The sequence below is a fragment of the Suillus subalutaceus genome (assembly GCF_016647625.1).
Source record: "Suillus subalutaceus strain FC151 chromosome Unknown DFJ58scaffold_38, whole genome shotgun sequence".
In the NCBI taxonomy this organism is placed as follows: domain Eukaryota; kingdom Fungi; phylum Basidiomycota; class Agaricomycetes; order Boletales; family Suillaceae; genus Suillus; species Suillus subalutaceus.
This window is the reverse complement of record NW_024540287.1, coordinates 252,948-280,551: the sequence shown is the minus strand read 5'-3', so window position 1 is coordinate 280,551 and position 27,604 is coordinate 252,948. Positions and strand designations below refer to the sequence as shown.

At 47.8% G+C, this 27,604-nt stretch overlaps 11 protein-coding genes across 11 annotated transcripts; 6 read left to right on the top strand and 5 right to left on the bottom strand.

Annotated features, from left to right (window-relative positions):
• Nucleotides 1-136: 136 nt before the first annotated feature.
• On the top strand, nt 137-3,338 carry DFJ58DRAFT_715870 (uncharacterized protein; the record flags this gene model as incomplete). Its single annotated transcript, XM_041384166.1, has 12 exons — nt 137-349; nt 399-770; nt 897-1,184; nt 1,235-1,387; nt 1,476-1,711; nt 1,748-1,833; nt 1,888-2,073; nt 2,122-2,260; nt 2,310-2,466; nt 2,505-2,839; nt 2,933-2,976; nt 3,091-3,338. The coding sequence occupies 12 exons, from the start codon at nt 137-139 to the stop codon at nt 3,336-3,338; spliced, it is 2,457 nt and encodes an 818-aa protein (XP_041245164.1).
• Nucleotides 3,339-5,107: 1,769 nt separating this feature from the next.
• Nucleotides 5,108-5,293, bottom strand: DFJ58DRAFT_658712 (uncharacterized protein; the record flags this gene model as incomplete). The annotated part of the gene is made up of 1 exon (XM_041382045.1): nt 5,108-5,293. A coding segment is annotated over one exon (186 nt), but the record flags the coding sequence as incomplete, so codon positions are not given.
• A 933-nt stretch (nt 5,294-6,226) lies between these two features.
• On the bottom strand, nt 6,227-8,335 carry DFJ58DRAFT_682758 (general substrate transporter; the record flags this gene model as incomplete). Its single annotated transcript, XM_041383250.1, has 10 exons — nt 6,227-6,626; nt 6,679-6,718; nt 6,766-6,829; nt 6,879-7,006; nt 7,058-7,176; nt 7,227-7,409; nt 7,458-7,706; nt 7,765-7,856; nt 7,909-8,204; nt 8,258-8,335. 10 exons carry the CDS (start codon nt 8,333-8,335, stop codon nt 6,475-6,477), a joined length of 1,401 nt encoding a protein of 466 aa, XP_041245162.1. The 3' UTR covers nt 6,227-6,474.
• Nucleotides 8,336-8,468: 133 nt separating this feature from the next.
• Nucleotides 8,469-11,282, top strand: DFJ58DRAFT_782346 (glycoside hydrolase family 13 protein). Its single transcript, XM_041389841.1, has 17 exons — nt 8,469-8,719; nt 8,773-8,978; nt 9,030-9,122; nt 9,170-9,216; nt 9,268-9,427; nt 9,476-9,560; nt 9,618-9,804; nt 9,857-9,863; nt 9,909-9,992; nt 10,045-10,195; nt 10,241-10,323; nt 10,371-10,403; nt 10,452-10,506; nt 10,556-10,630; nt 10,683-10,811; nt 10,878-10,936; nt 10,990-11,282. The coding sequence occupies exons 2-17, from the start codon at nt 8,878-8,880 to the stop codon at nt 11,234-11,236; spliced, it is 1,596 nt and encodes a 531-aa protein (XP_041245161.1). The 5' UTR covers nt 8,469-8,719; nt 8,773-8,877; the 3' UTR covers nt 11,237-11,282.
• Nucleotides 11,283-12,218: 936 nt separating this feature from the next.
• Nucleotides 12,219-14,407, top strand: DFJ58DRAFT_782339 (uncharacterized protein). Its single transcript, XM_041389840.1, has 5 exons — nt 12,219-12,363; nt 12,528-12,826; nt 12,877-13,398; nt 13,448-13,998; nt 14,055-14,407. The coding sequence occupies exons 2-5, from the start codon at nt 12,593-12,595 to the stop codon at nt 14,056-14,058; spliced, it is 1,311 nt and encodes a 436-aa protein (XP_041245160.1). The 5' UTR covers nt 12,219-12,363; nt 12,528-12,592; the 3' UTR covers nt 14,059-14,407.
• Nucleotides 14,408-14,495: 88 nt separating this feature from the next.
• On the top strand, nt 14,496-15,082 carry DFJ58DRAFT_308451 (uncharacterized protein). The gene is made up of 3 exons (XM_041379758.1): nt 14,496-14,553; nt 14,603-14,659; nt 14,725-15,082. The coding sequence occupies exons 1-3, from the start codon at nt 14,530-14,532 to the stop codon at nt 14,887-14,889; spliced, it is 246 nt and encodes an 81-aa protein (XP_041245159.1). The 5' UTR covers nt 14,496-14,529; the 3' UTR covers nt 14,890-15,082.
• DFJ58DRAFT_308455 (glycoside hydrolase family 5 protein) lies at nt 15,026-17,298 on the bottom strand. Its single transcript, XM_041379759.1, has 6 exons — nt 17,139-17,298; nt 16,907-17,033; nt 16,739-16,857; nt 16,400-16,687; nt 15,871-16,339; nt 15,026-15,817 (listed from the first exon to the last, which is right to left on the bottom strand). The coding sequence occupies exons 2-6, from the start codon at nt 16,970-16,972 to the stop codon at nt 15,275-15,277; spliced, it is 1,485 nt and encodes a 494-aa protein (XP_041245158.1). The 5' UTR covers nt 16,973-17,033; nt 17,139-17,298; the 3' UTR covers nt 15,026-15,274.
• Nucleotides 17,163-18,369, bottom strand: DFJ58DRAFT_308501 (uncharacterized protein). Its single transcript, XM_041379760.1, has one exon. The coding sequence runs from the start codon at nt 18,111-18,113 to the stop codon at nt 17,355-17,357; it is 759 nt and encodes a 252-aa protein (XP_041245157.1). The 5' UTR covers nt 18,114-18,369; the 3' UTR covers nt 17,163-17,354.
• A 2,208-nt stretch (nt 18,370-20,577) lies between these two features.
• DFJ58DRAFT_905763 (uncharacterized protein) lies at nt 20,578-23,301 on the bottom strand (the record flags this gene model as incomplete). Its single annotated transcript, XM_041394977.1, has 5 exons — nt 20,578-20,975; nt 21,023-21,215; nt 21,247-22,764; nt 22,820-23,113; nt 23,161-23,301. 5 exons carry the CDS (start codon nt 23,299-23,301, stop codon nt 20,596-20,598), a joined length of 2,526 nt encoding a protein of 841 aa, XP_041245156.1. The 3' UTR covers nt 20,578-20,595.
• Nucleotides 23,302-23,954: 653 nt separating this feature from the next.
• Nucleotides 23,955-24,730, top strand: DFJ58DRAFT_726694 (uncharacterized protein; the record flags this gene model as incomplete). The annotated part of the gene is made up of 2 exons (XM_041385397.1): nt 23,955-24,206; nt 24,260-24,730. The coding sequence occupies 2 exons, from the start codon at nt 23,955-23,957 to the stop codon at nt 24,728-24,730; spliced, it is 723 nt and encodes a 240-aa protein (XP_041245155.1).
• Nucleotides 24,731-25,016: 286 nt separating this feature from the next.
• On the top strand, nt 25,017-26,895 carry DFJ58DRAFT_726693 (uncharacterized protein; the record flags this gene model as incomplete). Its single annotated transcript, XM_041385396.1, has 4 exons — nt 25,017-25,076; nt 25,124-25,867; nt 25,917-26,495; nt 26,542-26,895. 4 exons carry the CDS (start codon nt 25,017-25,019, stop codon nt 26,893-26,895), a joined length of 1,737 nt encoding a protein of 578 aa, XP_041245154.1.
• Between the last annotated feature and the right edge of the window lie 709 nt (nt 26,896-27,604).

Here is a 27,604-nt window from a genome sequence, read left to right as displayed (position 1 = left end):
TTCATTGATCCAGCATACGAAAGCTACTTGGCCAAGTCTACACTGGGGCCTAAGAAGCGCGTAAGGCTAATAGGTGTATGTTAATTTCTAACTGTACAACTTGAATGTTTTAACTGGTATTTGACAGGATCGCACAATGGCCCATTGGGTTAATGACCGAGAGAAATTTCTTTTGGAGTTGATTAGACTCGAAGGCTGTGGGCATTATGCTACCCAAGAAGCTTGCCGCAGACATCATGAATGTACCTTTGAGCCAGAGTATCGCTGCAAGGACTGTTTTGGCACTGAGCTATACTGTAAGGATTGCACAGTGGAAAGGCATCATGATAATCCATTGCACAGGATCAAGGTATGTGACCTAGATTGTCTATCTTTAAGTGCGCTAACTGTTGTTTTAGCGCTGGAACAGTTCTTACTTTGAGGAGACTACCCTCAAACATCTTGGACTCCGCATCCAGCTTGGCCATGCAGTTGGCGAACGATGCTTCAATCAATCCAGAGCGTTTGACAACGACCGTGTGATTCTGGACATCAATTGTGTTCATGAGGTCGCACTAGATTTTTGCGGGTGCTCATGCGCACAAAGTCATGCAATGCAAATTCTCCGCACCCGCTTGTACCCTGCAACATGCTCTGATCCCAAGTCAGCTGCTACCTTCCGACTTCTGCAACACTTCCAGATGTTGACTTTCGAGTTGAAAGTGTCCGTGTTCGAATGTTGGCAGACACTCACCTGTCTCACAGATAACACAGGAATAAAGCCCTGCAAGGTATGCATGTTGTATGTCTATGAAAGTTAGAATTGCTGACATGAAATTGATAGGATCGCTATGAAAGCTTACTGCACATGATCAAGCAATGGCGGAACATCACACTTCTTAAACACTTTGGCCGAGGTCATGATCCTGCCTGGTTTCAATGTGACTGAACCTGGAGGATGTGTAGTTCTTTGTCACGCCTGCCCTCACCCTGGCAAGAACTTACCTGATGACTGGAGAATGGCGCCCCCTGACAAGCAATGGCTGTACACACAATATTTTGCTATTGACACGAATTTTTGTTTGGTACGGAAGAATGTGTCCTCTGACAGTGTTGACCCTGGTTTGAGTAAAGGGTGGTCTTATTTTGTCGAGGAGACTGGCTTCAAACTGTTCCTGAAGGATATTGGAAAGGTTTCACAAGAGGTATGCAAGCACTTTCCTTTTACATTGCTATCGCTGACAGAACAACTTAGAAAAGCACTTGCATTAGTCACAACGCTGTGAACCTTGCCAAAACAAAAAACTCACAAGGGCTGGCTGTGATGGGAGCAGGGACTGTAGACTGTTCTCATCACAATTTCAAGCGGCCATGTGGAGTGGGGGATCTTCAGCAAGGAGAAAAGTATGTATTTTATTAAATGATCTTTCTTGCATAACTTACAACTTCGCACCAGGTATGTGAACATGGACTATCTCTTCTTCTTGATCCTGCAGCACTCCAACGAAGTCCTCACACTCAATGTGTCTTATGACATTGCTTGTCAGTGGAGCAAACATCTGTGGACCCGCATGTCAAAGTACCCATCGCATCTACACTTCGAGTGTGACGGAAAGACGATGACATTCCTCATTCCCAAGTTTCACTTACCAGCCCATATCACCACCTGTCAGATATCATTTTCACATAACCTTATCAAGAGGATGGGACGCACCGATGGCGAGGCTCCGGAGTGAGGATGGGCCAACATCAATCCCATCACTACAAGCACATGGGAAATGGGTCCTGGTGCACGCAGAGATACCCTCGATGATCATTTCAGTTACTATAATTGGAAGAAGGTGACTAACTTCGGTATGTGTTCATCATTGTCTCAGCACAGCAAACATTGAAAATTATGGCCAATAGGTATCAGTTTATTGAGCAAGATCAAATCTGCAATTCCCGAGTGTGAACAACACCAACGTGACTTTGAAGAATTCAACTGTGTGCTGACCGAAGAACAACCGAGTGAAGTAGCTCAGTGGAAAGAAGTTGTTGAAAGCTGGGAGTGCGACCTTTCGAGCAAAAATCTGTTTGAGATAACGACAGTCTGTAAGTGCGACTCACTCTGTATGTTAGATTTTGACTGACCACATATAGCCATGATGCTGGCTGCCGTGCACCTCAAACTGTCTCAACAGGAAGCCGAAGACCTTGAAAATGGGCTCAACAATTCACTGCATATGGATATCTCTCCCAGCATACTAATATCATCTGGAATGGACCTCAAGGAACAACAGTATGTGTTTGAAATTTGTTTCTTATTCATTGTATCTAATGATCTACAGATACCGCCTACAACAAGATCTGGCCGCTCTCAGTGCCCATCCAATAGATCTGCAAATGATGAGGCTGCAGGAACATTCAAATGCACTCCTGCAGAAGATAGAGCAGTGGTGCAACATTCAGTTGCTCTACATGCCTGCAGTTGGCCACCTTCATGCAGTTGAAATTGCGAATGGACCATCTATCTGCAAGGAAAGGCACATGAAGTCAAGCTGTGGCTTCCATCAAAGGTCAAGGAGACCACTGAGCTATGCGAGGGGCCGCTTTGTGCATATGAGTGGGAGTTACGGTGTGCACAGGCACATGAAGCTCTGGATGAGCTTTGCCGACAACTTCAACTTCATACTCACCTCTACAAGTTCAAGGACATGCACATCTGTGGTCAACAAGCTAATACTAGGGCGACCATGTTGCTTAACAAAGTGGAACAAAGCATGAAAACCGCTGTTGCGTGGTATTGTAGAGCCTGGTCAGCCGTCAAGACACTATCCATGGTCCTGGGCAACCCAAACTGGGAAGTTGAGCTGCCAGAGTTATGACTGGCTGATGTTCGGGGGATGGCGGAGTGAGAAACCGGGCAATCTGAAGGCACCTGCACCTTGTCCTGGATCTGGAAGACCCGCAGTGTAGCTGGAGTTGGCGAAGATGGCGAGGCTGTCCTATCTGAAGGTAGGGGTCCTCATCCTTGACAGGCACAGAATGGAGAATTGACCTAATCCTTCAAATAGGATTGCGTATCGAGTGGTGCAAGTCTCAGGCCCAGCGCTAACTGATGGGCTGAAGAAGTCAAGCTCCTGCAAGAGGAGATGCGCCGTGTAGCTGACTTTCTTTCCTGGCATGCAGGGTGGTGGGAGGAGCAGGCAACTTGGAGGGCTGCCCTAGTCGCACCTGAAGAGGAGGGGATCCAGGGATATGCGAAATGCCAGGCTGCTCTTCAGAGGGCTATGCGGGACAGATTCCAGGAGGTGTGGAGTATTGTGCCTGCTCTTCTCCAGTCTCCATCCCCCGCTATAGAATTCGCCACGCTGTAGTGGATTTTTGATGTTTTCTGTTTGTATTCGCATGTTGGCTAAATATAGTAATTTGATCAGTGTACTGTGAATGATGGAGAACCACCAACCACCAACGACAAAGAACCACCAATGACGGAGAAGCACCATCGGGCACTGAGATCAGGAACTGAGATCTCTGGCTTGCAAGAATACCAATGGGGGCCTTATGTCAGCCTCGTCTCTAGCTTGATGCTTAAGGCTTGCAAGCTGAGGGTTTTGTACTAGGGCAGCAGTACTCCCTGATTTGATGCTTCACTGTCAATGGTTTAGAGTGTTTTGTGCATCAAGGGCTATCTCTAATCTGATACTTTGAACTACAGGTACAGGTGATTTCGTCTCGCTATGTCACACACGGCGTCTCGGCCAAGACAAGGTGGTAACCAAAGTCCGACAGCGCTCCAAGTGAATGAGTTCCACACGCCACCGATTCTGTCAAATGCAACAAAGCAGAGAACTCAACCAAGCCGACAGTGTGATTTCCTGATTGTTACTCCCTTCTTAATTGCTGTTTTTGTTGGACATGGCCCAGAAATCGACAGCAGATTACTATCCAATATCTGTAACATGTCTATTAAAAATTCGGCGTGGAACAGAATATCTCCTTGTGCAATGCTAAGCAGGGTCAGTGCCAGCTCGCAAAGATCTCCTGATATCATGAGTTTTCTCCGAAACTCAGAAGAACTCCGGGGGAAGAACTCCAGGGGGGGTAGGGCAGACAACGCGGCACTGCTTACAAAGCATGAGTAGCGGAATTCTTCTGAGAGATATACCGCTGCAGGAATTAATTAAGACGCGGTGCTCTGCGAGATGTCCTGGGGTATAGCGTACGAGATAAGGGGAATGGGTATGGCACAAATAGCCGATAGAGTTTGTTACTGATTTTGGTATTTTCTAGCTTGCGCTTGGATCCGGCTGAGGGCGACCATGTTGATTTGATATGATACAACCCCTCCCAATTCGCCCCACCATCCTTCTCCACTCGTCAGTTCTTCTGAGTTTCGGAGATATCAGGAGATCTCCGAACAATTCAATGTCATCTTGCTCTCCTTTGCGAGCTGGCACTGACCCCGCTTCGCATTGCACAAGGAGATATATTCTGTTCCACGCCGAATTTTCAATAGACTTGACAAAATATTGGACGTTATCTGCTGGCTTTGCAAGGTGATCTTTTGCTCCACGCCAAATGCACTACTGGCAATCTGCTGGCACAGGTGATATATATGATCATATGTTCGAAATGGGGTTTCAGGTGGGTAGGTTCTTCGTACCGTACATCGCCATAAAGAACAATATTCAGCACATAAAAGCAAGGCGTCTTCCTACTGTCCCCTCCAGAATCATTTGATCCCATATCACATCCTCACAATGCGTCTCTCTTTTGTCCTCGCAGTTGCAGCTGCTTTGACGGCATCAATATCTGCCAGTGACGCTGACAGTGAGGGATGTCCTATTTTTTGCTGGCATGCAAGTCATTGCCATGGCTGCCCCAAACCGCTCCAATGCGTGAGTAGTATGAGCAATTTGCATCCTAGATTCAACTACTGACTCACCAACGTCATAGATCCTCTTTATATGTCATGACCACACTATTCACATTCCTGGATGACGATGTTCGATTTCAGATCTTCATTTTTGTTCGTAGTCAGGTGAGTAAGAAGCACGACTATATATCTAATACTGACTGAATTAGTGATCCACAGATACACCTTAGATATCATATGCGAGTGCCCATTCAATATTCAAGCCTCCTACACACCAGAAGCCACAGTGGCATGTAGCTTGTACACCTCGTGAACATTTGTCCAGTCATGACAAACAGTCTCGTATCTCTCGACGGCGGACCCAAGTTTATTCACGACCGGCTCGATTCTCATATTGGGGTGATATAAAATCGATCGGCGAAGATGATTCATGCAATGATGAGTTATCGGCGATGATGGGGGTCACATCGGTGCGTAGTCGTCACAGATGATTCATAAGCACTTCAGCTGGTGCAAGAGAGTCACTGTGTGTATGTGACTTTGGCTCGTCTCCCTATCAGTGATGTTAATGGTGTTCTTTGCACGGAATGAGTTTGGCAAACTCTTCTCCGTATCTGCGTGGTAGCGTCTAACTCCGTAGGGGACACTGAAGAAGTGTTCTAATACCATGGCTGAGATCGACACTATTGAAGTACCCACTGTTGAACGACCAATGCCGTCGTGCAGTAAAAGCAAGTTTGCTAAGGTGAATACTTCCACCTGCGACGAGTACCCCTGTTTCGAAGACAGTGGCAAGTTGTCCCAGTCTCTGATTGTCGTCTGCATGTCATGCTGATAAAAGCGTGCTCAAATATACTTAGACCTGTGGTGATACTGACTACGGCCCATCAGAATCATTGCACAGCTCGAGTATACTGATAAGTACTCATTCCCCGCCCCTAGCATCTCGGTTTCTATTATGATTGCACAAACTCAATTCGACATACATACCAGGGCTGGGTGATGCATTGATGTTGATTCTCTGTGTCCAGTCACAATGACTCGGCTGCTCAATTATGGTACTGCGTCGCAATCGCGATCGTCATTCGGTATATGATGACTCATGAGCATCGCGTCGACATGACAATCTTTTGCAAGGACCTGCGAGTCCGTATACCAGAGCGACTCAGAATATCGAAGAGGTCGGCGACGGCGGTGACTGGCTGGGCTAGGTCGAAAGTCGCGAAAACAGAGGTGAAAACGTTGATCATTTGTCTCCTGCTCAGGCATGGCTGTCAGGATTGCGAGCTCACAGCAGTGGTCGATGCAAGAGATTCCTGTCTCCCTGATCACCGTCGCTTACATAACACCTTAGACTGACTGGGCTCTGAGGAGTTGTATTTCCGATTGTTTTTGTCGTCCCCGCCTTACATTCTCCTAGAACATCATGTATCAATGTATCAGTTCAGACACGAGCGAATGGACATGTAAGGTACACTAGATGACCAGAACAGCACAACGCCATTGCAAACTGCGGCAGTACTTACACGATATGAATGTCAGACGGTGCACCTCAGCGTCGTATGAGTCGATGGATAGTGAATTATTGCCATAGATATGCGTTACATACGAGCCGGGTGATCCGCTGTGCCCCCTTAACCCCTGTATAATCTCGAAAACCAAAGTGTCGAGCAAAGTAGCGCAGCCGCAAAGAGATAAAATACTCTTCCTTCCTTCATTGGATCGCCATTTGCAAGAAAATTGCGCAGCGGAAGAAAGACCAGACCAATGACAAAATTGCTCGACCCTTGAAAATTGAAGCTGGAGATAGACTTTCGAAGGCACAAATAAATGCTTACAGTTCAGCGATAAACCCACTGATGAAATAGCGGACACAGCCTGTATAGGGTCAATGAAGGAACAATGCACTTCGTGAAAAAACTGACATGGGGTGGTGCCACCTCGGGGATAATGACAAACGGAATGGGACCTAATCCGAAGGCAAATGACCTTCAAGATAACATGAGTTGCGTAGAGGAGTTAGATGTAATCCACGTACATAACAAAGGTGGTGATTGCGATACTAGACAAAGTCACGAGGCCGTTATTCAGCCCATAACCAACAGCCAGATGAGACAGAAGAGCGCCAGCAACTGATAACTGGATTAGTTGTTTCCTGCCCACTCGCTAAGTACCCGTGTTAAATTGTTGCAAATACTTGAACACGATCAAACTTGCCTCAATAAGGAAGATCGGCGGAAAAGTCATGAAAAAGTTGACAATTGTGATCGCCAGAGAAACATATGATGCTAGTTCGGGGAGGGATTTAGAGAGTATATCATTACTGTAGTACAAGACTACGATACATTGAGAAATGTTATATTGTGCAAGTGAGCGTTCTTCTTACCTGCGTTGATTCCTGATATTTGTTGGGATGTCATAGCAGCAATAATTGTCAATAGAGGCTGGCGAAGTCCAGTAGAGGCGAACAGTTGGGGAATAGTCATTGCAGGCTGGCGGCCAGTTGAGAGGCGTTCTGTGGCACGGTCGCTGTCTGGCAACAGAGGTTCCTCGTGGTCTCGTTCTTCAGCTAAAGATAAGATCAGAGACTTGTCTCAGCAAGCCAGTATCTGCTCACGATCTGTACGCGAAACATCATGGATTCCGCCCCACAATCTGCGAATAGCTAACTTCTCTTGATCTACCAGTCCCTTTCGGTTGAGATATGAAGGGGACTCTACGACAAACGGGCTGACGAAATACTGGAAAATGGAGATCGCCGCTGAGGTAAACAGTACCAAACGCCATTGTCGGGGAGTGGCGAGACCGAAACCCATTCCTTGGGTGACCATGATACCGACAACTATAGCCAGCTGTGTTAGAACGCCTAACGAGACGGTCAATCGATATTACTGGTGATTGATGAACTAAGAAACAGCGCGAACCCAGATTTCCCTTGATTTTAGCTGGTGCTATCTCAGACAGGTATATTGGACAAAGGCAAATGCCCAGGCCTGCTGCAAAACCAACAAGAAATCTGTGGGCGTGGGAGATTGAAGTAGGGGATATTGCTAGTATGAAGTACATACCTGCCCAGAATCAGTGGACCTACGGAAGAAGACAGTCCGAATAAGGTAGAACCAGCAGCTGTGAGCACAGCGCTGAGACGAGAAGCGCCTTTCCGCCCGTAATGGTCCATAACAATGTTAGCGCTCAGACTGCCGAAGAAGCCTCCCAGGGTATACATGGACGTAACTACAGAGAATGTTGCGTCGGACATGGGGATACATGTGGGCAGACCATAGTACACTGGGGCAGCTGTATCAGTGATTTTACACGTCAGGACAGCTTGTAGCTGATTCAAAGCGGACGTGTGATAACCATACTTGCACAAGGACGTGGTCAGGGCATGAATTTGCATCATGATTGGGTAAATACCTGGAACGAAACAGTCAGGACCCATAGGCATACGAGCCAGCCGTACTTGGTAAATGTGTGAGCGTCCTCAGAAGTCATCTGAAATTTATAAAGACGGTAGTATTGAGAGCACAACTGCTACTAGCACGGCAGGGTTTCCCACGCATCAATGACATAATGCAATACTTAATGTACGTTAGTACTTATACTATAACCTTATGTTATAAAGTAATCGGACTTACGACTCTGATGGGCTACCTCCGCTCGCCGTTCTAATGGACTTTACAAATATGTATGGTGAATCTGGCGCTGCAATGACCTGAGCCGCCGGATTGCTTGGAGAAGGTGTGCATCATTGTGTACGTACTCAAGCTCAAGCTTTAGATTACCTCCAGAGCCCATATGATCATGTTGATAACGAGTCGGAACCGTCATTCACTATGCAATGACGGTCATTCGGTACCTTCACGGTTCCCGATTTGGGTAAGCCGCACTACAAAAAGTTTATCAGAACGTTGTATTCCACCTTCTTCCAGCTTGCCAACTGTGTCCTAAACGTTCAGCACCTTCACTCTTTTTACTCCCAATTTTCGCTGGGCCATCCTCTACGCTCCTTATAACTCACGCTCTTTTTTCGTATCATGTCACACGCTGCGTTTCTTGCAGTTGCCCTTCTCGTGTTTGCCTTGCCCCTTGCTTATGCCGCCACTCCCGACCAATGGCGAGGTCGTTCAATTTATCAGTGCGTACATCTGCCCATTTCGCAAAGTATCTGATTGACTGATTTTTGTAGAGTCATCATCGATAGATATGCTTTGCCAGACGGCGCTGACCCTAACCAATGCCCCCCGGGGACCCGTACATGGTGCGGTGGGACCTGGAATTCGTAAGTATCGCAAGTACTCATTTTTGCCTCATCCTGACCTCCCACAGTCTTCGCCAAAATCTAGACTACATCCAAGACGCAGGTTTCACCGCAGGTACGTACGATTTCACTCATAGCCATTAAGACGTCTGACTTGGTATTTTAGTCTGGATAAGTCCTGTTTCCCAAAACTACGAGGGTCCGAGTACGCCATATGGAGACCCCTACCATGGATACTGGATTGCAGATGCTTCTCAACTCAATTCTCGGTTTGGCACGTCTGATGATCTCAAGGATCTTTCAGATGAACTGCATCGTCGCGGAATGTGAGTGTGTTCATAGACACCGACGTTCACATTGTTGAATTTTTCAAGGTACTTGATGGTTGATGTCGTTGTTAACGATGTCATGGCCACGTCAATGACCCCCGATTTATCTACATATATGTTCAAAGAACAGGTAAGGTTACTTCTCTGCGTGTCACATACATCCAATTGCTGAGTCGTTCACACGTAGTCGCAATACCATCCATATTGTGTCATAGACTGGAGCAACACCACCAGCGAGGAACAATGCTGGTTAGGCGATACCGTCGTTCCTCTTCCTGACCTCAACACGGAAGACCCAACTGTTGTTGCCGGGTTCAGTGGCTGGATTCAGTCCTTGGTTAAGGAATACAACATTGATGGACTCCGAATTGATGGTAAGTGTGTTCAAGCAATCTTATTATCACAATGTAATAAGTATTTTGTCAGCTGCGAAGTAAGGCTTCCCTCATTCCCCTCACTCGTGCTAACTGAGGTGTAGACATGTCGACATTGGCTTCTGGCCCGTGTTCTGTGGCAATGCCAGTGTATTTTGCATAGGAGAAGTCTTTGGTTCAGATATCGAGTAAGGTCTCAGCGGTCCATCCTGCTCTGCTTAACATGAGTCTGTATTGCAGCGATACCGCTCTCTACCAGGGACCCAATGCCCTTGACTCGGTTCTGAACTACCCCATGTACACTGCGCTCCTTGACGCGTTCACCATTCCTGGGTCACTGAATACCAGTGCTGTTGCAGATTTGATTGCGCAGGAGGCAGCGAAGTTCAAGGTATGTGGTCCACACCTATTTCTGGATGCAATTCAATGGTTGTAGGACCCCACACTTCTCGGGAACTTTATCGAAAATCAGGACGTTCCTCGCTGGGCGAATCTCTCTGTCGATCCGCAATCTTTATAGTCAGTTCTTTCCTATATTGTATCTTGCAGATCCTGACTCGAAACAGCAACGCCATGGTGTTCAACTTCATGACTGATGGGTGATTTGTATCGTCGCTTTTGCCCATAAATCGCTGACGTTTCACAAGCATACCTATTGTGTATTATGGCCAAGAGCAGGGCTTTAGCGGGAACAGCGATCCTGTAAGTTGACCCTGCTGGTTTATTTTGATGCGCCTTTACGCCGCCGCAGTATAACCGCGAGGCAATGTGGCCTTCGAAATATGCTAACACTACGACATACCAACTCATGACCACATTGAATCAGGTATGCCATAATTTGAATTTGAGGGCCTAATGTTAAACATCGCGCCTCACAGTTCCGCAACTTCTTGGTTAACAACACGCAATGGGCAACTACGCCAACGCAGGTGCTCACGACATCACCATACGGCATCGCAACCTTGAAGGGGGATTGTGTCTCCATCATGACTAATATCGGATCTCCCGTAAGTCCATGTGAACCTTTATCCGCATCTTCGATCTTTTCTGATCTTACTATACCCTATTATTAGCCTCAAAATATCAGTATTCCCGTGTATACCCCATATCCTGCAAGCACGTCACTTACCAAGTCAGCTGCTTCTCAGATTTACCTCGAACATCAGAACTCACATCTTGTCATAGTATACTGACCTGTCAACAGTGGCCAGTGGGCAGCAATGGCACCATCGACGCACAGTATAGTTTAGGAGGCGTGCCTCTTATTCTCTATCCTACTGCTCTTCTGCAGAAATCTGGTTTGTGCGGAAATTCGGGCACGACGGGTTCGACCAACTACATATCGTCGGCCTTGCCCATTCATCGTCCTGTTGTATCTCTTTCGGCTGTGTTGTTTTCTCTGTTGTTGGGCTCTCTGTCTTATTTTCTGTGATATTTAGGATGTTAATGGATCAACTTTCATGTTGACCGAATTTTTTCGACCAACTACATATCGTCGGCCCTGCCCATTCATCGTCCTTTATATCTCTTTTGGCTGTGTTGTTTTCTCTGTTGTTGGGCTCTCTTTCTTATTTTCTGTAATGTTTAGGGATGTTAATGGATCGATTTTCATGTTGACTGAATTTTTTCACATCCTCGACCACTCTTGGAAGTTGACGGGCCTTAGGAATGATCCAGTTCACAGCATACTGTGACCAGCAGGCTTCGACGATGTCCTGATAATTAGGTAAGTTGATCGACTGGTATGCGGTTTCTAATGTACAATATTCATTGAAACTAGTGGGTCACGATTACATCGCCGGGAAAATCGAAACGCGCAGGGAGTAGAGACTCTGCCCTGTTGGTGTGCTATTCCGATAGATTCATAGACTTACTAGGTCTCTGAACGGTAAGTGCGAATCTACCTGGCCAAATGGTATGGGGTCCAGCACGCGACCTGCACAATTCGATCTCGCCGTTGACTTGCATGATAAGTATTACTTAGCACCCTGAGTATCTGGTGTGATGCAGAGATTTCACGAAATGCAGTGCCCGCCGATTCAGTTATGAGTAGACTGGCAGGGTCGAACACATGCGCTTCGAGGGAGACTCCGCTTTAGGCAGCGCCTTCGATTTCAAGTATTAGCGCCTACGTAGTACGTACTGGCACCTTTCTTGATAACAGGAATCATTTGTATTACCCAGGCCGTCGAGCCCAAGCTCTGGGCTGTTTGTTAGATATAACATTATTTATGACCCGCAGCAGTTTTTTTTCGGTGACCGCTGCTCCAAGACCTTGACAATAGCTTTCGCGAATCGCCATTACATAAGACCTCCGTCGTGTAAATCTCGCTTCTCCCGTGTTTGTTTGAAACCGAAGCCATCACCAAACAAACATACGAGATATCCATTTACGGCAATCAAAGTTGAACTTAGTCTTCACCGCTAGGAGCAAACCATTAGGCCTTTAGTCCACGAAGCCGTCATTCCCTCGATCGAACTCATCAGACTAGCTAAGTCTAAGTGGAGGCTGTGCCTATCTGTATATCTTCTTACTCCTTCTGGAGTATGCTGCTATCTGTGAGTGTTGCTGAGTCTAGTTACATTCCAGTAGGACGATCAAAGATATATGGCACTGTTTCTGCTTCAAGCTGAAAGTGCCTCGCTAGATATCTTAGAGACTCTCCTTTCATACTGAGCACGTTTGAGGGTCATAGAACTGATGGTTGCGATTGAAATTTCAGGTTGTTTGTTTCGCACATCATTCCTTGGACCTCTCTCTAGCATCAACATCAAGCTTGTCGACAAGATGTTTATCAGAAACACACTCAATACCAATCTCACTTTTTGGCGCAAGAGTAGGGGCTCTGCTTCCAGAGTCAAGTCACCTGCGGATACAAAGCCTGTGATCGAGTCCAACTCGCCAACCTTTGACGATGTAACATCCCCTCCTTCATCTTCTAAGGCTCGCAAATTTCGCTTCTTCTCCACTCTTACGCGCTTCAAAAAGATGTCTCTGGCTAGCGTCTTCAAGAAGGGCCCTGTAAGTTCTCTCTCGGCGTTATGTGCTGCAGTCGACTCACTTGTTTTCAGTCGGTCCAAATACATCCCACAGTGTTACCTTGTACAACTTCTGCCGTTCCAGACCTATCCAGACATATCCTGGCTGTCTCTGAGGATGGCGTCTTACAGCCTGTGATGCCCTCGCCAGCTGAACATTGGGATGGCGGTGCAGAATTTGGGCTTATATCTTCCGCTATGGACAGATCTTCAAACCAGGAGGATATAAAACCCGATCCTCCTGGTAGTCGCATAGCAGATCGCGTTACCAGTCTGCGAATGAGAACTGCCGCAGTTTGGGCCAGCATTCCAGCCACCGTGGAAGGAATACCAGCTTCATGCGCATCTAGCGCAACATCTACTCCAGTCAAATCCAAGGCGAATTCCTTAGAGCATGATGAGACTACAACCGTCGCGTCTGCAACGGTGGACAGCCCATCGTTTTCGTCACCTGCTACTTCTGTCACGGCCGTGTCAGATTGGGGTCCGCGAGACTCTTTGGCCAATCTCAGCATGATAGGTCACAAACAGGAGCGGATACGCGTAATGCCAAAGGTATGTATCGCGTTCTTGGTTTAACATCGAAGCTTATGGCATTGTGAAGGTCTTCCCTGCGTTGGATGTTATCTCCCTTTCCCAGCCGCCAGAGCTGGGTTTGGCACACACTAAACCTCCATCTAAATGTCAGAAGTCCAATGGGGATAAACTCAACTATACCCCCGATACTCCTACGTCTGGTTGGGAGTCATCCCCTGAGATGCCAAGTAGCTCATCAGGACAGCGTGCCAGTTCCCGTGCAGCTAGGCACCTGGACTCACCTTCTCCGAGTCCTCGAACAGCTCGTACTGTACCGAGCATTGCCGGCTACCCCATCACTACCAAGCGATCCTTTCACAGGTTACCGGTCGTGCAACTTTTCACGAATTCAGATGAAAACCTCGCAACGTCCAGCATCCGAGGCTCTCTTACTACTCTGTTCCAGAGACCGCTGGCAATGGATATGCCCCTTCACCCATGGTCGTGCGCTAAGATCGCGCGTGCTGAAACTAAGCGAGCGTCTCGTAAGGAACAGTTGAACAAGAGGGGCTTCTTTACTCGCATGTCTCGCTTCTTAGAGGCTGGTCCTCAAGACAGTATTCCTGTCTCTCTCAAGAGGTGCGCTTCTGCAATGTAGTCTTTTGCTTCGGAAACCATGCTGACGATTCCCACAGGTAGAAACACTTACTCTGGACTACATAAGATTTCCATTCATCACTGTTACCTGTGTTTTTCATTCTCATTGTCACCCCATTGTATCATCTTTCATCGATGCGCTCCGGAGTATATCATCGGCCTAGTTTATGATACATCGCACACATATCCATTTCCATACCTCGCATAGTACTCATCGTCACGTTCTCTCGCTCTCGTTCTCGAGTCATTCGCTTTTTCGTTGCTTAACTTTGGAACAAATCATCAAATCTGACAATAGGAAATTATATGTCTACTTCTGGTTCTGGTAGTGTATACATGTACATCACTCTGTCTGTGATTGTCGACTCTAAATATTCAGTACTGCAGCTAATTAAGGTTAGGAGGTGTATATTTGGTGCAAGGCATTGAGGCGGTGGCGCGGAGTTTGTATATGGGAATTCGAGTCCGACATCAGTGGAGTTAGAGTGGAGTCACTTCGACCAGAACATCATAATGTCTTCTGGAACTACTGCACAAGCGAGTACTTGGCGAAGCAGCTGAAGCAGACAATTGACATTCAGTATAGGACCCTACTTGGGGATCAAGGGAGCAAGGTGAAGAAGCGAAATACATTCGTGAGAAGGCGAGGCTTCCCAAGGGGCTATTACATCAACCATGGCACGCATTACTTACTAGCTCTCTATACAGGAGCAAGCCCAGCTTGCTGCCCTCCGCGAGGAGCAGGAAAAGCGCTCTCATGACAATACCACAAAGGATGCCGCTTCATCCACCAAGGATCGTGATTTTGAAGGTGGCTTTGGAGGCCAAGAGGACTTGGAAGATCGGTACGCAACGACTAGCGGAGAGCACTAGCTTGGGGCTGGCAATGTTGCAGCATGCAGGCGTCGTTGAACAAGCATAATTAAGTGAATCATAAACATGGCAACATGAGACACGACGACAGATGAAACAAAATGCCAGCTGGATGGTTATATGAATGGACGCCGTTGTATGCCCTATGTATACCTGCAGAAAAAATAATGGTCCAACAAGTGCCTATGTACCAGTAAAAGATAGCAATATTGTCCAAGGAAGGGAGGGTACGATATAAGTAGAAAGACCGGTTTGAGTGTAGCAAGGGGGTTATTCAACAAGTCAACTGATGAATTCATCGTCCTACAGATATAGCCAAAGAAAACCCAATATTAGTAAGTCCAGTCAAGATAAAGGTGCGCTGTCCCAAAATTAACGAGCGGCGTTATGATTGACGAGCGAAGGGGGTGATCAGCGATTCAGGAACCGCTCGTGCAGTGGCTCCACTACTGCAAAGGGGCGAAGGTGGTGCGGCGGTCCCAATCCATGGATTGAGATAGCTACACGATGCAATGCCAACCATTCCACTTGCAGTGTCGGAAGGATTCTGCCAGCCATCGCCAGCACTGGCGGTTTTATCAGAAGAACCAGAAGAGTATGTGAATGTAGGAGGAGGAAGGGTTGCTACAGTTCCCGTGGGGGTATAGGAAGGTAACAAGGAGACAGCACCGGCATTACTGATCTGAGCAGGCGGCCAGGTGTACGACGCAGTAACGGTCGCAGGAATCTGGCCTGCACCTGCACCGCCTGTTTGCCATGCCTGGAGAGGAGGATTCCATATGCCTTGATTTGCGCAACTTCCTGATGCAACGCGAGGGTCCTTGGGCATCCACCCATTCTGCAGACCGAGTTGGTACGACCATTGCGGTGCCTCAACGACACCGGAAGTAGAAGAGTTTCCGATTTTCCATGTCCAGAAGAACCAGTTCTATACACATTAATTCATATGGAACTAACGAACTTTCAAAGCTAATCGCTTACCTGCAAAGCGTCCATGCTGGCCAAGGCAAATTGCTCAATGCTTGATATCATGGTCGAGTTCCAACTCTGCCAGTCCGTCCATGTCGTGCAGTTCCCTACAACAGGCCAGGTTCCGGGAGTGTATGTACCCTCGTAACGTGTTCCAACTCCCACACCGTTCACATAAAGACCACAGTCAGTAACAGCATTGCTGAATTCTCCGGCAGTTGTAAACCCGAATGCGCTCATGGAGGTGTTCATCATGCCACCCCAGGCAGTGCATGGAGTCTGAGCGTAAGATGACATAGGGGCAGAAGACTGGGCGTCAAAGCAAAGGTAAGGATGATCATCGAGAGCAATGCGGTCAGCATTCGGAAGAAAGCCAGCCCATTGAGGAAGACCGAGGAATCCATCATGGTAGGAAATGAAGGGACCATTGCCTTCCCCAATGCCCGAAGCCTCACGGACGTCATTGTATGCCTGCATATAGCTGCAGTGCACATTATGTTACCATTACGGTGCGACAGTCCACAACCATTGATACACTTACTACCGAGAGAGAGCATCCTGACCGATCGGTGTCCCTTGAGGCTCGTTTGTAATACCGAAAATGGGAACAACATCCTTGTAATCAGGCTGAGAGATGAACTCCGCAATAATCCGAATATAGTCTAGTGACCGCTGAGCATTTGCAATGCCCATCGGGCCGTAAAGAACGTTAATCGACCCAAACTTGCCGGAGTGATTCCACCCATTCTGGCTTCCAGGCAGCGCATGGAAGTCGAGGTTGATGCGAAGACCATACTTACGAGCCCACTGGATAGCCTTTAAGAAATATCTAAAATTTGTTTCAGCGGGGTAAAGAGATTGAAAGATGATGTAGACATACGTCCACGAGGTCTTGGGGAGGAACGGTTCGCCTGATCGTACCTCGATCGCCCAGTATGGAAGGGGAATGCGGACGAAGTTCAGTCCTGCTCCAGCAATTTCAGCAAAATCTTGTTCGGTCTAGTTAACACCTTCAGTTCCAGCGCTGGCGACGTGAAAAAAAAATTACAATGAACGTTTGGTAATGCGTTTCCAGCTGCGACAAACCGCCGCCTGCTGATGTGTCAGCGGCCATGGCTTCGCTCAGCGTCCACTCATCGATAGCTTGAGGGTATTTCTGATAAAGAGCGGGTGCGCTAAGATAAAGATAAGTAAGGTACGAGGTTGCCAGCAGCGAGGATAGACTTGCATAAACTACAACGGAACTTCATCAGTACAATGTGAGTCAAACTGATATCAACTCACGGGTTCCGTATTAAGCCAACCACCCAAATTGACGCTGGAAAAAAATGATGTGTCATTGGAGGTACAAGGAACGATCGAAAAAAAAAAATACCCAAAAATTTTATCAGTGCCGTAGCTGAAAGTCTGGTTGAGGGGAGGCGTCCACGACTGAGCCTGAGCATTGTTGTTGAATGGATCTTCAGGATCCCAATACCAAGTACCACCAAAAGGGTTCAGTACGTGAAGGTAGTACCATCCTCCATAGTGATCGTGCTGCCATTGCCACCAGTGACAACAGCAGCGGATGAAGGTTGACCGGACGAGGTCGAGGTGGGGTTGCTGGGAGAGACGGAGCTGTTATTCGACGACGATGATTTGGGCTTGATCACAACGAAATATATGGGGACAACGATAGCAATGAGTACTATCACAGCTGCAAGAATTGAGCCAGCTATGATAAGTCCACGCTTTGATTTTACACTTGGGACGGTGTATGCTGACCGCTTCTCAGCAAGGTAACGAGGGGAGTCGAAACCCACACCCTGACCAGAGCCTGGGTTGTACTCGGGGTCATGGGGGTCATCACGGTAGGCACCAGAATTTTCTGCTTCAGAAGTGTCAGGATTCAAGGCGTAGACAGAGGAATTGACGGCGGAAGGTGCGGTTCTAAAGGTATTTTGGGTATTTTGGGACGCGAAAGAATCTCGATATCCGTTAGAGGGATCGTCGTACAGAGCTGCACCAAGAAAGCGTGGTTGGGCTGCACCGGGGGGTATGGTGTCAGAAAGATTAGACATTTCGACAGGAGGAGTGTCGAAGCCCGAAGCATGGGGAGAAGGAAGATCGGAGTAAACAGAGTCCCTAGGTGGATCTTGAGTCAAGGGCAAAGGATCGTAAGGAATATTCTGAGAATGTGCGCTGTTACTGGGATACATAGTGGCGTCGGGAGGAGGGGAAACGATGATTTCAGGGTGGGAGTCCTGGTTGTCCATGGAAGAGCGTTAGTTCGGTACAACAGGAATGAAGGAGTGCTTTAAACGTAAGGAAGGCTGCGCTCGATCGACTGATTTTTATAACAGCCTCATGGCCAAAACGGATTTGATCATCCTAGAAAATAGACTCACCGTTGGAAATAACTAAGACAAGAGTCTAGTCAAACCACCACCAGGTACACAGCTATAGCTAAACGAGAGAAGAGGTGGTGGCGGGGCTAGAAGATGAAGGTATTCGGGCATAGCGTGACCCGTGACAGCCTGAATTTTGACAATGATACTGCCTCCGAGTCTCGAAGTCTCAGAATCATTACGTTTATGACAACTGTCAAGGCATGCGTGATAATATTTTTACCCGTCGCGAGGTCGGACTGCGTTCGAACAGTATTACTTCGAGTGTTACTCGTACGCACGTCGCAAGTTCGTTCAAAAATACCATCCAGTCACGGCCTCCTGCGATATCAGTCTTCCGAACAAGAGAACCGGTCATTGACCTAACCCATGCCGCCTTATAGACGCGCTATTACACAGCATCTATCCTCGTACGAGATTGCTGGAAACCTTCGAGGACGGACGGGTTCTCCACGGCGTCTGACGCGGACAACGACGAAGGAGGTATTAAAGTTCGTGACCTTGACCCAGCTGCAGTAACTCGCTTTATATTGCGATTCGCCATAACTATCTTGGTGCTTGAATTCGAAGCATCGAATTTTCGACTTCCCTTGGTATTTTTTCAACTTATTGAAGACTATTTTCCTTCTATGCAGGACAAGATCACCCACCCTGTCATGCTGTGAGGTTCTTCACGTCATCAATCAATCGGCCGTAATTGTCAAAACACCACACTAACCACGATCGTGAACTTCAGCTGCGCAAGCTCAATTATTACTTGGTATTGCTTGGTCAGGCCCAGGTTCTACATTTTTGAGCTAGCTGCACAAATGCAGGCGCCAAGGGACCACCTCCTATCTGCTCAGCAGAGTACAAATTCTAAAAGGCTTCAAATTCGCCATCGGGCCAGGGCCCGGATATCGTGGAGCACGTCTCAGTAGGCAAGTCACTTGAAATCCTGCTCGTCCTAGCTCTCCTCTCCTGTATATCAGTGCAACAGCATGAACCTGTCACATTGATAAGGTCGATCTTCATTCTGTCTGGACTGATATGATTGCGCTGTACATAATCGATAAGGCAGTCCAGTGGCAGTCCGTAAGACGAGTTCAGCCCGATGCCGGCATGTCTTTATATAATCTGTTATCAGCCCTGGAATGCCAACTCACCACATAACGTGATTTCCAGCTGCCATTCTTGATGCGTCCTCCTCGGTGAGTTTGACCATTTTCACGGAGTTGCCCAAGATTGGTTTCCATGGTATGATGAACAAGTAGTGCAGAGACCTGGCATGTCAAAGCCGCCTGTATCAACATGCATCCTACTAGACGGAAATCATGTGCGTGTCAAAGTCTCATGCTCAAATGAACACGCGTTAATATATGTTGCGGCAGCTGTCGCTGAATTCCGACACTGACACACTGCGAATACCCAGGATCATGACAATTTATGGTAGGGGAACTCTTCTCGAATGTCGCCTGTGAACTGTGAAGCCCCATGATATACCCCCGGGCCTCCACCATGCGCCCGGGTAGCCTTTGGGCTCCGGTCTATGAACTTGTGAGCAGCAGCCTCGTGTGTTACATAGCTACGCACTCGGAACACCATCACCAACGTGAGAGCTTGGGCATGTTGCGAGGTTTCACATACTTGGTATCCGTTTCAAATTCAGTCTTTGAATTTTCTTTGCGACAAACATTTTCGGATGCAGCGTCGCCATTAATATTGCAATCACCTTATCCACAACTGTCCTCAGAAGGGCAGCTTCCCAGGTGTGCCACCCACTGATCAAATTTGAGGGATATTCGTGTATTCGAGTTCGCCGTGATCTGGGATCGCTAAACTTAGCTATTGCGTCACTTTGTAAATATGATAACCAACGGAAATGGTTCGGACTGTGATCATCAACTGGTTTTGTGACACTTTGCATAACTTATTGCCTGATCCGATTCGCTGCGCATCGAGTACTGCATTATGAAGTTCTCCGCCATCCGAAGATCTGACGCTTTAGCCCCCAACTATTGATGCACTGAAAGTCGTGTGAAGAGCGGTTCCTACCTACTTGAAGGGGGAGGAAGGACCCTGTGATCATAGGACAGAGCCATTTTCTAGCTTTTGTACATCTACAACTTTACCCGCTCATTGGGCTGCTCATTGAGCGCTCAGTTTGGGATAGTCCAGGGATTGATTACGGACTTCAGTTTTTTTGGAAAATATGGACTAGCCGAGCCACCGTAACGATCCGAAGAGCCAATTCACCGTCCGGCAAGATGAAGATACCAGATTATCAAGTGCATCAGGTTATCAAGAGCCAGATTACTGATCAGATCCACGGATAAGATTGAATTTTGTGACACGAAATAATACAGTACGGTTAGACAAAATCTGCGTGAAGTGTGTGGTACCACTCTTTATCAGAGAATGCATTGAGATAAAAGTTATCGTAGCGTTCAAGAGATGTCGTTGACGAAACAGAGCGGTCCATCGTTTCCCCATAGATGGGTATCAATTCTACTGCATGTGTAACATCAACAAGCCGTACAATCTTCCCGATCCTTGTGCGACTCGGAGAACCATCACGCGCACGGTAAAATGAACGTCGAACACGGTACATGCCAATGTGTGGCTCAGCTTCAGGGGGCGCAGCTATCTCGAATAGCTCAACATACAGAAGAGGCTCCTTGAGCTCTGTTGGTAGCTGCGACCCTCGCGGCGACAACATAAACACCATTCGAACTTGAACAATGCATGGTGCTAAAGCTCCATCAGTAAGTGAGATTGACCACAACTTGGGAACTTACTGGACTGCGGGTTAGCACTTGTAGGTTGGAGGAGAACCATATCGCAGTTTCCAAAAGGGTGCGTCTCAGACGGCGGATACGCCTGAACTTGCTGGCTTGGCATAATGTTGCATGGACGAAGTCGGGAATGAAGTTGAAGCCTAAATTTGTACCATGTTTTGAGGAGGCGACCGTGAAAAGAGTGAGTTCCGACCTGATACACCATCGAGATACTGTGAAAGGACATTTGGAAATTGTGAGAGATGATAGAGTTGAGCAAGTGCAGTGGGCGAACGATCAGCAAGATCATGAGCGATGGTAACATGAAAGGCAGCGTTAGCCTCGTCAGAAAGGAGGCCTTTGAGAAAGTGATTGTGAACGGGGCGAATCGCCTGAAAACGATGCATATCTTGTGGTGCAACGCGCGCTATCCAGTTAAAGGTTGGATCTAAGTCAACGACCTCATCAAACTCGTTGTCCATGACGTTGATGAGAGATATCCGTCGTTCACGCAGGAGGGCATACAAGTCAAATTGTCTCATCACCTCCTCGCGATTGATGATATTGACAATCTGCTGCGTGAATGTGCCTCGTTGGTGACTTGTCCGCTGGAAAGGTGTCTTGCAATGTGTGATCAGTAGCCGTTCGCTGACATCCGCAGAAAATTGTATGATGGCACCTGATTGTCGGATCGAACGAGCGAATGAATTGAAAGACTCGAGTTTGGGGATCTGAAAATGACTGATAGGGCCAGAAGTGCCTGTGCGAGCCTCCGCCTCTAAAATGAAGTGTTTGTAGGCATGAAATTCATTCAGGGATGATACCATGCTGTCAAGGGAAGAGCTTGTGAAAGTGGGAGCTTGTGATTTGTATATGAAATCAATGAGTGCGCGGATTGCACGAGTGAACCCAGGAGATGTCACACCCACAATGGTGGGGACAAGCGTTCGCTGGATATCACGATGCTCGCGTCCGGTCATCTGGTTCACATGGGAGACACCATTAGTGAAATGGCGTGTACCCACACGTTTATGCTGGCTGCGGAACCTAGCATCAAGCTCGCTAGCGCCTATCACCTCCTTGCACCACTTCAGAGGGTGATCGAAGAAAAATTTATGGCATGCATGCAGTATCTCTGGGACAAGGAAAATTGAAGGGTCTGCACGCCCCCAGTTGCGCCAATATGGCTGGTGGACGCCACTGAGAGAATACTGCTTCGCCGACTCCTGAAACTCCCGGACCTTCCAGGGATCGGTTATCTTGCAAAGCTCGTGTAGCTTTTGTAAGGTGTCTGAGCCATGGCGCGGGGGGTATGTGGTGCCGTCGCCGAACTGCGCCTGTGTGGCTGAAGTGGTTGGCGAGACATTTTTTGAGACACATGCGATCATGATTTGCTCGGGAAGATCAGCGATATGGGCAGCAAGTGGTGTGAATGCATAACGGCGGCAACCCATGGGGTCTACCATGAACTCGCCCACCTCGGCAGCGACCTTCAGCTTCTCTAAGACCAGATCCATGCATTTATGCCAGACGCGCGCTTCCAATAATCCACAGAATTCACTATTCACTATGTATTCTGGGACTGGAATGTACGCGATGCACGCCCATGCGTGTGAGGTGGCCTTCATGCGAACTTCGGAGTGGATGTTGCCGAGCGTAAGAAATGTGGGGTGCATCTCCAGCGAGCCTGTCTGTCGAGTTACTGGTGTCTTGTCAGAAGCAAGAATGATGGGCACGATAGTTGCCCCGATAGGTAAATCATTCTAGAAACCATTTTGCTTGTCAAATGACATTGATGCAATGATGAAAGGCGCTTACCTGAATTTTGGACGCCTGTTCACAAGACATCCATTCTCCATATTCGCGCTCACCATTGTCTTTGATTTCATAAGGGTCGTATTCCATATGGTTGGCGAAGATTGGATTGCCGAAAATGTGGTGCACGACCTCCAGGGCATCACGCCAGATGAGATCCACAGGGTGGGTAGTTGTATATCCATCAGTATGGATGGGCGTACACTTCCATCTCGGGGCCACCGGTAATGCATCCATGAAAGTGAAGAGTTGTTTGGCATTCTTAAAGGACAGCGGCTGCCTCGCCTCTGAAACCACCTGGAAGGATATCATTAGCGCAGTTCATGTAACTAGTTCAAACATACCCAGAGAAGCTTCAAAAATCGAGTGATCTGCCCCTGATTCAAGTTGTCGCATAGAAACTTTGCAAGTTCCCACTCTGCTCTATCTGTAAATGGGTAATATGCGTTATGTTCCCGCATCGCCTCAAAATCATCATGTTTCATTCGTTCAAAAGTGTTCGATTCGCCAAGATTATGAATGTAACCTGACTTGGGATGGAACCGCCCTTGTCGCGGCTGCCCCTCTGATGTTTGGGGGATGCGAAATGCGACTGGGGGGGGGATCAGACGCCGATAACATCCTGGATAGAGGTACTGGGGCTCAGCCTGTTTATTGTATAGAGAAAAATCTTCGCACCTGGATCATCAGAAAGATGAGCACAAATTTCTTCTGCGGTATCAAAGACATTAGAACAGATGGGGCATTTGACTGATTTGTTGAGACTGGGTACTTGTCAATCTGATTGAACACAGAATACAGTGTAGTCAGAACTTACTCGATGCCACTGAATTGATTACCGTCGAAGATGTTAGGACCAGGAGGATCATTTAGGTTCATAGTGCCCGTACTGTGCAGTGTGCACGCCTTCAAACCTTCAATCAAAAGTTTCTAAGTCTTTCAGACTCCGATGCGAGTTGCCACTCATACTATCGCACACAAACCACCAGCGACTGCAACGCTAGGACTCAGTAATCCATGAGAGGACACCCCCAAAGCACTTTCAAACCGTTCTTCTAGCCCTGCAAGCTCTCAGACTTGCATCGAATTGTCATCCTCCTTTCATAAGGACAAAGCGGACATCACATCTGAACACATCATGGATCTCTTTAGCTCCCCCAAAAGATACTCTAATATTCCATCATCCCCTCACGAATTCACCTTTCCAAAATCCCCTTCTCATTCTAATTTCCGAGAGGGAAACAATAGATCCCCGCTATCATCCCCCACCAAACCAAGGTTTCACCCATACATGAAATCCAGGGGACCCTCAGCTGCCACAGCTCAGTTTGCAATGGATTCCTTGCAAGGTCTGACTGCGCACGAACTGAACCCAGGCGCTGCACTGATGGTAAGCAATATTATTCTTAAATATTTCAAGCATTTCATACACAAGATCCACAGGCTAAGGAGATTTTCACACGTGGTCTCGCAGACCTGCCAGATGACATGCTACGTGAAGGTGCAATGGCGCAATATGCCACTTGCGAAGTAGCTAGACAGGAGCTCGTTACGGCGACGTGGAAAGTTGAAGCAAGCACCCGCTGGTCAAAATTCCTTGCCAGCGCCTCACAGCACTTAAAGATGCAACATGATTACTCCAAGACAGATCTGGAGATTTGGGAACAAGCATGCACTAATCGTGGGCTGAAAGATCTCTACCACGACAAAGCCTTTTTCGAGCATTCAACTTCTGAAAAGACCTTGACTTTAGCGGTCCTGCAAGAACAAGGTCGTCAAATAAAGGAGCATATCGAGGAACGAGGGGCAGATGGTGATTATTTGGATGGTAGCTATTCAGGCGGCAGTGACAATGAAGCAAGCGAGTACGATAACGCCCCTTTTCGCAATGACCATGCTACTTTGGAGGCTTGAATGTAGTAAGCATGCATAATTCGTTGTACATCATTTTCCTCATTTTCCAGAAGCTGTTCGATTACATATGATCCCTTACAGCGTGTTGTTTGACGTGTGCATTACATGTACGCTTTGTATTAAGTTGGCAGTGCATCATTTTGAATCAATTATCATTTTTGTCTCGAGTTGATCATTAAACGTTTGCGCCCGCATGTTATTGGTGAGTAAATATTCCCTGCCACACACGTAGCTAATTCTCGAACTTTATCATGTACCAGTAGTGCCCTCGTTTGCGATCTCCCTCATGCCGCCGAAATCCACCCAAGGCAAGAAACCACGACGAAAAAAGCCTCAAAACTCCAGGGTATGAATTTCTTACAGTGTTACAATGGTACTAATCCGATCAATCAGCAAATTCGCAAACCAGCGAGAAGAAGCAACGAGAATCCCTGCCTGAACGCTGATGACAGTCAAGTGGGACGCGCAGTAGAGCAAACAGAGCTCCCAGAGTCAGGGTGTAGCAGAACGTTATCGGTCATGCACGAAGAAGAAATAGTGGATTATGGGTCGGATGACTTCGACGATACAGGATCGCAATACGAGCAGCCCAATCTGAACCACCATCAGCCCCCACACGATGATCGTCTCGAGGACGGGCCCCCCCACCCTCCATTCCTGCAGCGCGAGCCTCAGATGAACCATGCCCCGCCCTTCCAACATCAGATGAACTATACCCCACCCTTCCAGCCTCACATGCATCACCCTCAAATGAACACAGGCCTGGGTTCTTTCCGACCTCCATTCGCGCCTCAATCACCGCTTCCCTCAATGAACCAGCCTCATATGCTGCCTCCACATGCACATCAAATGGACCACAATCCGTTTCAGCAGCACGGGCCTCAGTTGAACTGGACGCCATCCCAACAGCACACCATGACCGCGGAGGAACTCTTTCTGAGTTGCTCCGTCAATCAACCGCTTCCTCCCCCTGTGCGTGGTGCAGACCGCCTTAGCAGACACCTTCGGGACCCGGAAGCACGGCCTGCGCGTTCATCGCCGTATGCCCTCCCAGGGCTACGCAAGGTGATGGTATTTGGCCCTCGTCGTCAGGACGAGCGGTACCGAGGCGAGTGGCAGAATACTGGTGTAGTTCATGTATGTTTCAATTCCTCTATACCTCGTCACTCGCTAACTCTTTGTCTAGACTGGTAACAGCAAAGAAGTTGCGCAGAAACGCCCCACCGCGAAAGATTTGCCGCCGCGCCCCCTACCTCCCCTTAATGTGTCTGTTGCCAGTGCGCAACAAGGCACTCCACCACAACCCCTCCATTCTCATGACAACGGCAGTGCGGGATCTCGTCTCGAGCTCCCTCAGCAGGAGGTGCAACTCCCTCCTCAGCCTGTGCCTGCCGAGCGGGTGGAGGAGGTGTGCGCCACTGCAAGGTCGAGGATGCGACGGCAGGTCCTTTCAGTGAACGGGATGCCGTCGAATGACGAGAACATTGCCATGGCACGTACTGCGTTAGCAGACGCAATCGCACACACTCCCAACATGCCTGCAGGCCAGCACTATCTCCCAGACGCCGATACATTTGTCATGTCACTCACAAAAATCACTGGGACTGTCCGAACCGTGGTGAAGTCCGCTGCGCGCGCCATCATCCAACACAAGTACAATCTCGAACTTGGCATATGGGACGCGTCGTCAGAGGTTGCGCACAAACTGCGGGTCGTGCCTGCCCTCACGACACACCTGCAGTGTCTGTTCACAACTGTGAAGATGGTGTGTCAATTCGTACTTGTAGGGGGCATTACTAACTAGTGTTTAGGTACTTGACGGTACTCTACAATCGGTCGCTGTTCTCGAACATGACGGACTCGTTAGCCTCGTTATCGAGATCTTGTGGACGCACGGGTTCTACAAAGATCTTGATTTCAATGATCCAACTGCGCTAGATGGTGTCATTGCTCTGGCTGGCGCCGCACTGTGCTCAGCGCTTATGGAGTACAAGACAGGAGTATACAAGCGCGTTGAATTTTCAACAGCGAAATCAAAGGATACTTACCAGAATGTTACTGCCTATATTTCAGATAAGATTTATCCCCGTGTTGAACTCACAGCACGTTTCAAGGCATTGAAAGACAAAATGAAGGAACGAGGAGAGGTCAGATTGGGTTTGTAGAGCTTACGGCCAGTGGTACTGTTTCAACAATAATTCATACATCGTGTGGTATTACTATCTCGCATCGTGATAACAATGATCAATGATAATCGTGATGATTGTGTTAATCTATAATCAATCTCAGTCTCTGGCATCTTAACGACGTTTACCTCACTGTTGCAAGATCTCAACCAATCGGAAAGCTGCATCACTGAGTCGTAAGCATTCGTAACACATCAAACTTCTTACACTACTAAGCGAGAACTGGGGTGTTTTACAGATGTACTTGGGGCCCGATCCAAGAGGTCAACCGGTATTCTCGACTTCCGGCGTCCGTGCACACGGTAACACTCTCAGCTGGATCTACCCCGTGGCGCACGAGTATTACCACCTGCCGCATGCGAACTATGTAACTGGGGAAATTTGCAATTAGCTAATGTAAATTCTGTAATAAATGACCCGGCGAGCCGGAGAACTTGGGTGTCGACTGCAGGCAGATTCCGAAGGGCGCATTTATGAAGTTACGCTGTGCGGCCGTGTGAAGTCCAGGTCAGCGGGTGGGTAGCAGCCCTAATGATATGTTTGTAGTGCGAGTTTTTAGTCTGTAGCTCCAGTAAATATTGTACTATCTTTGGCCCAGAGTTGCAAATCGCAATGTAGCACACTCATCTTCTACTCATTTCCTTCGCACAATGTTTCTATAGAATGATTAGTACGTAGCTTGCTGTAT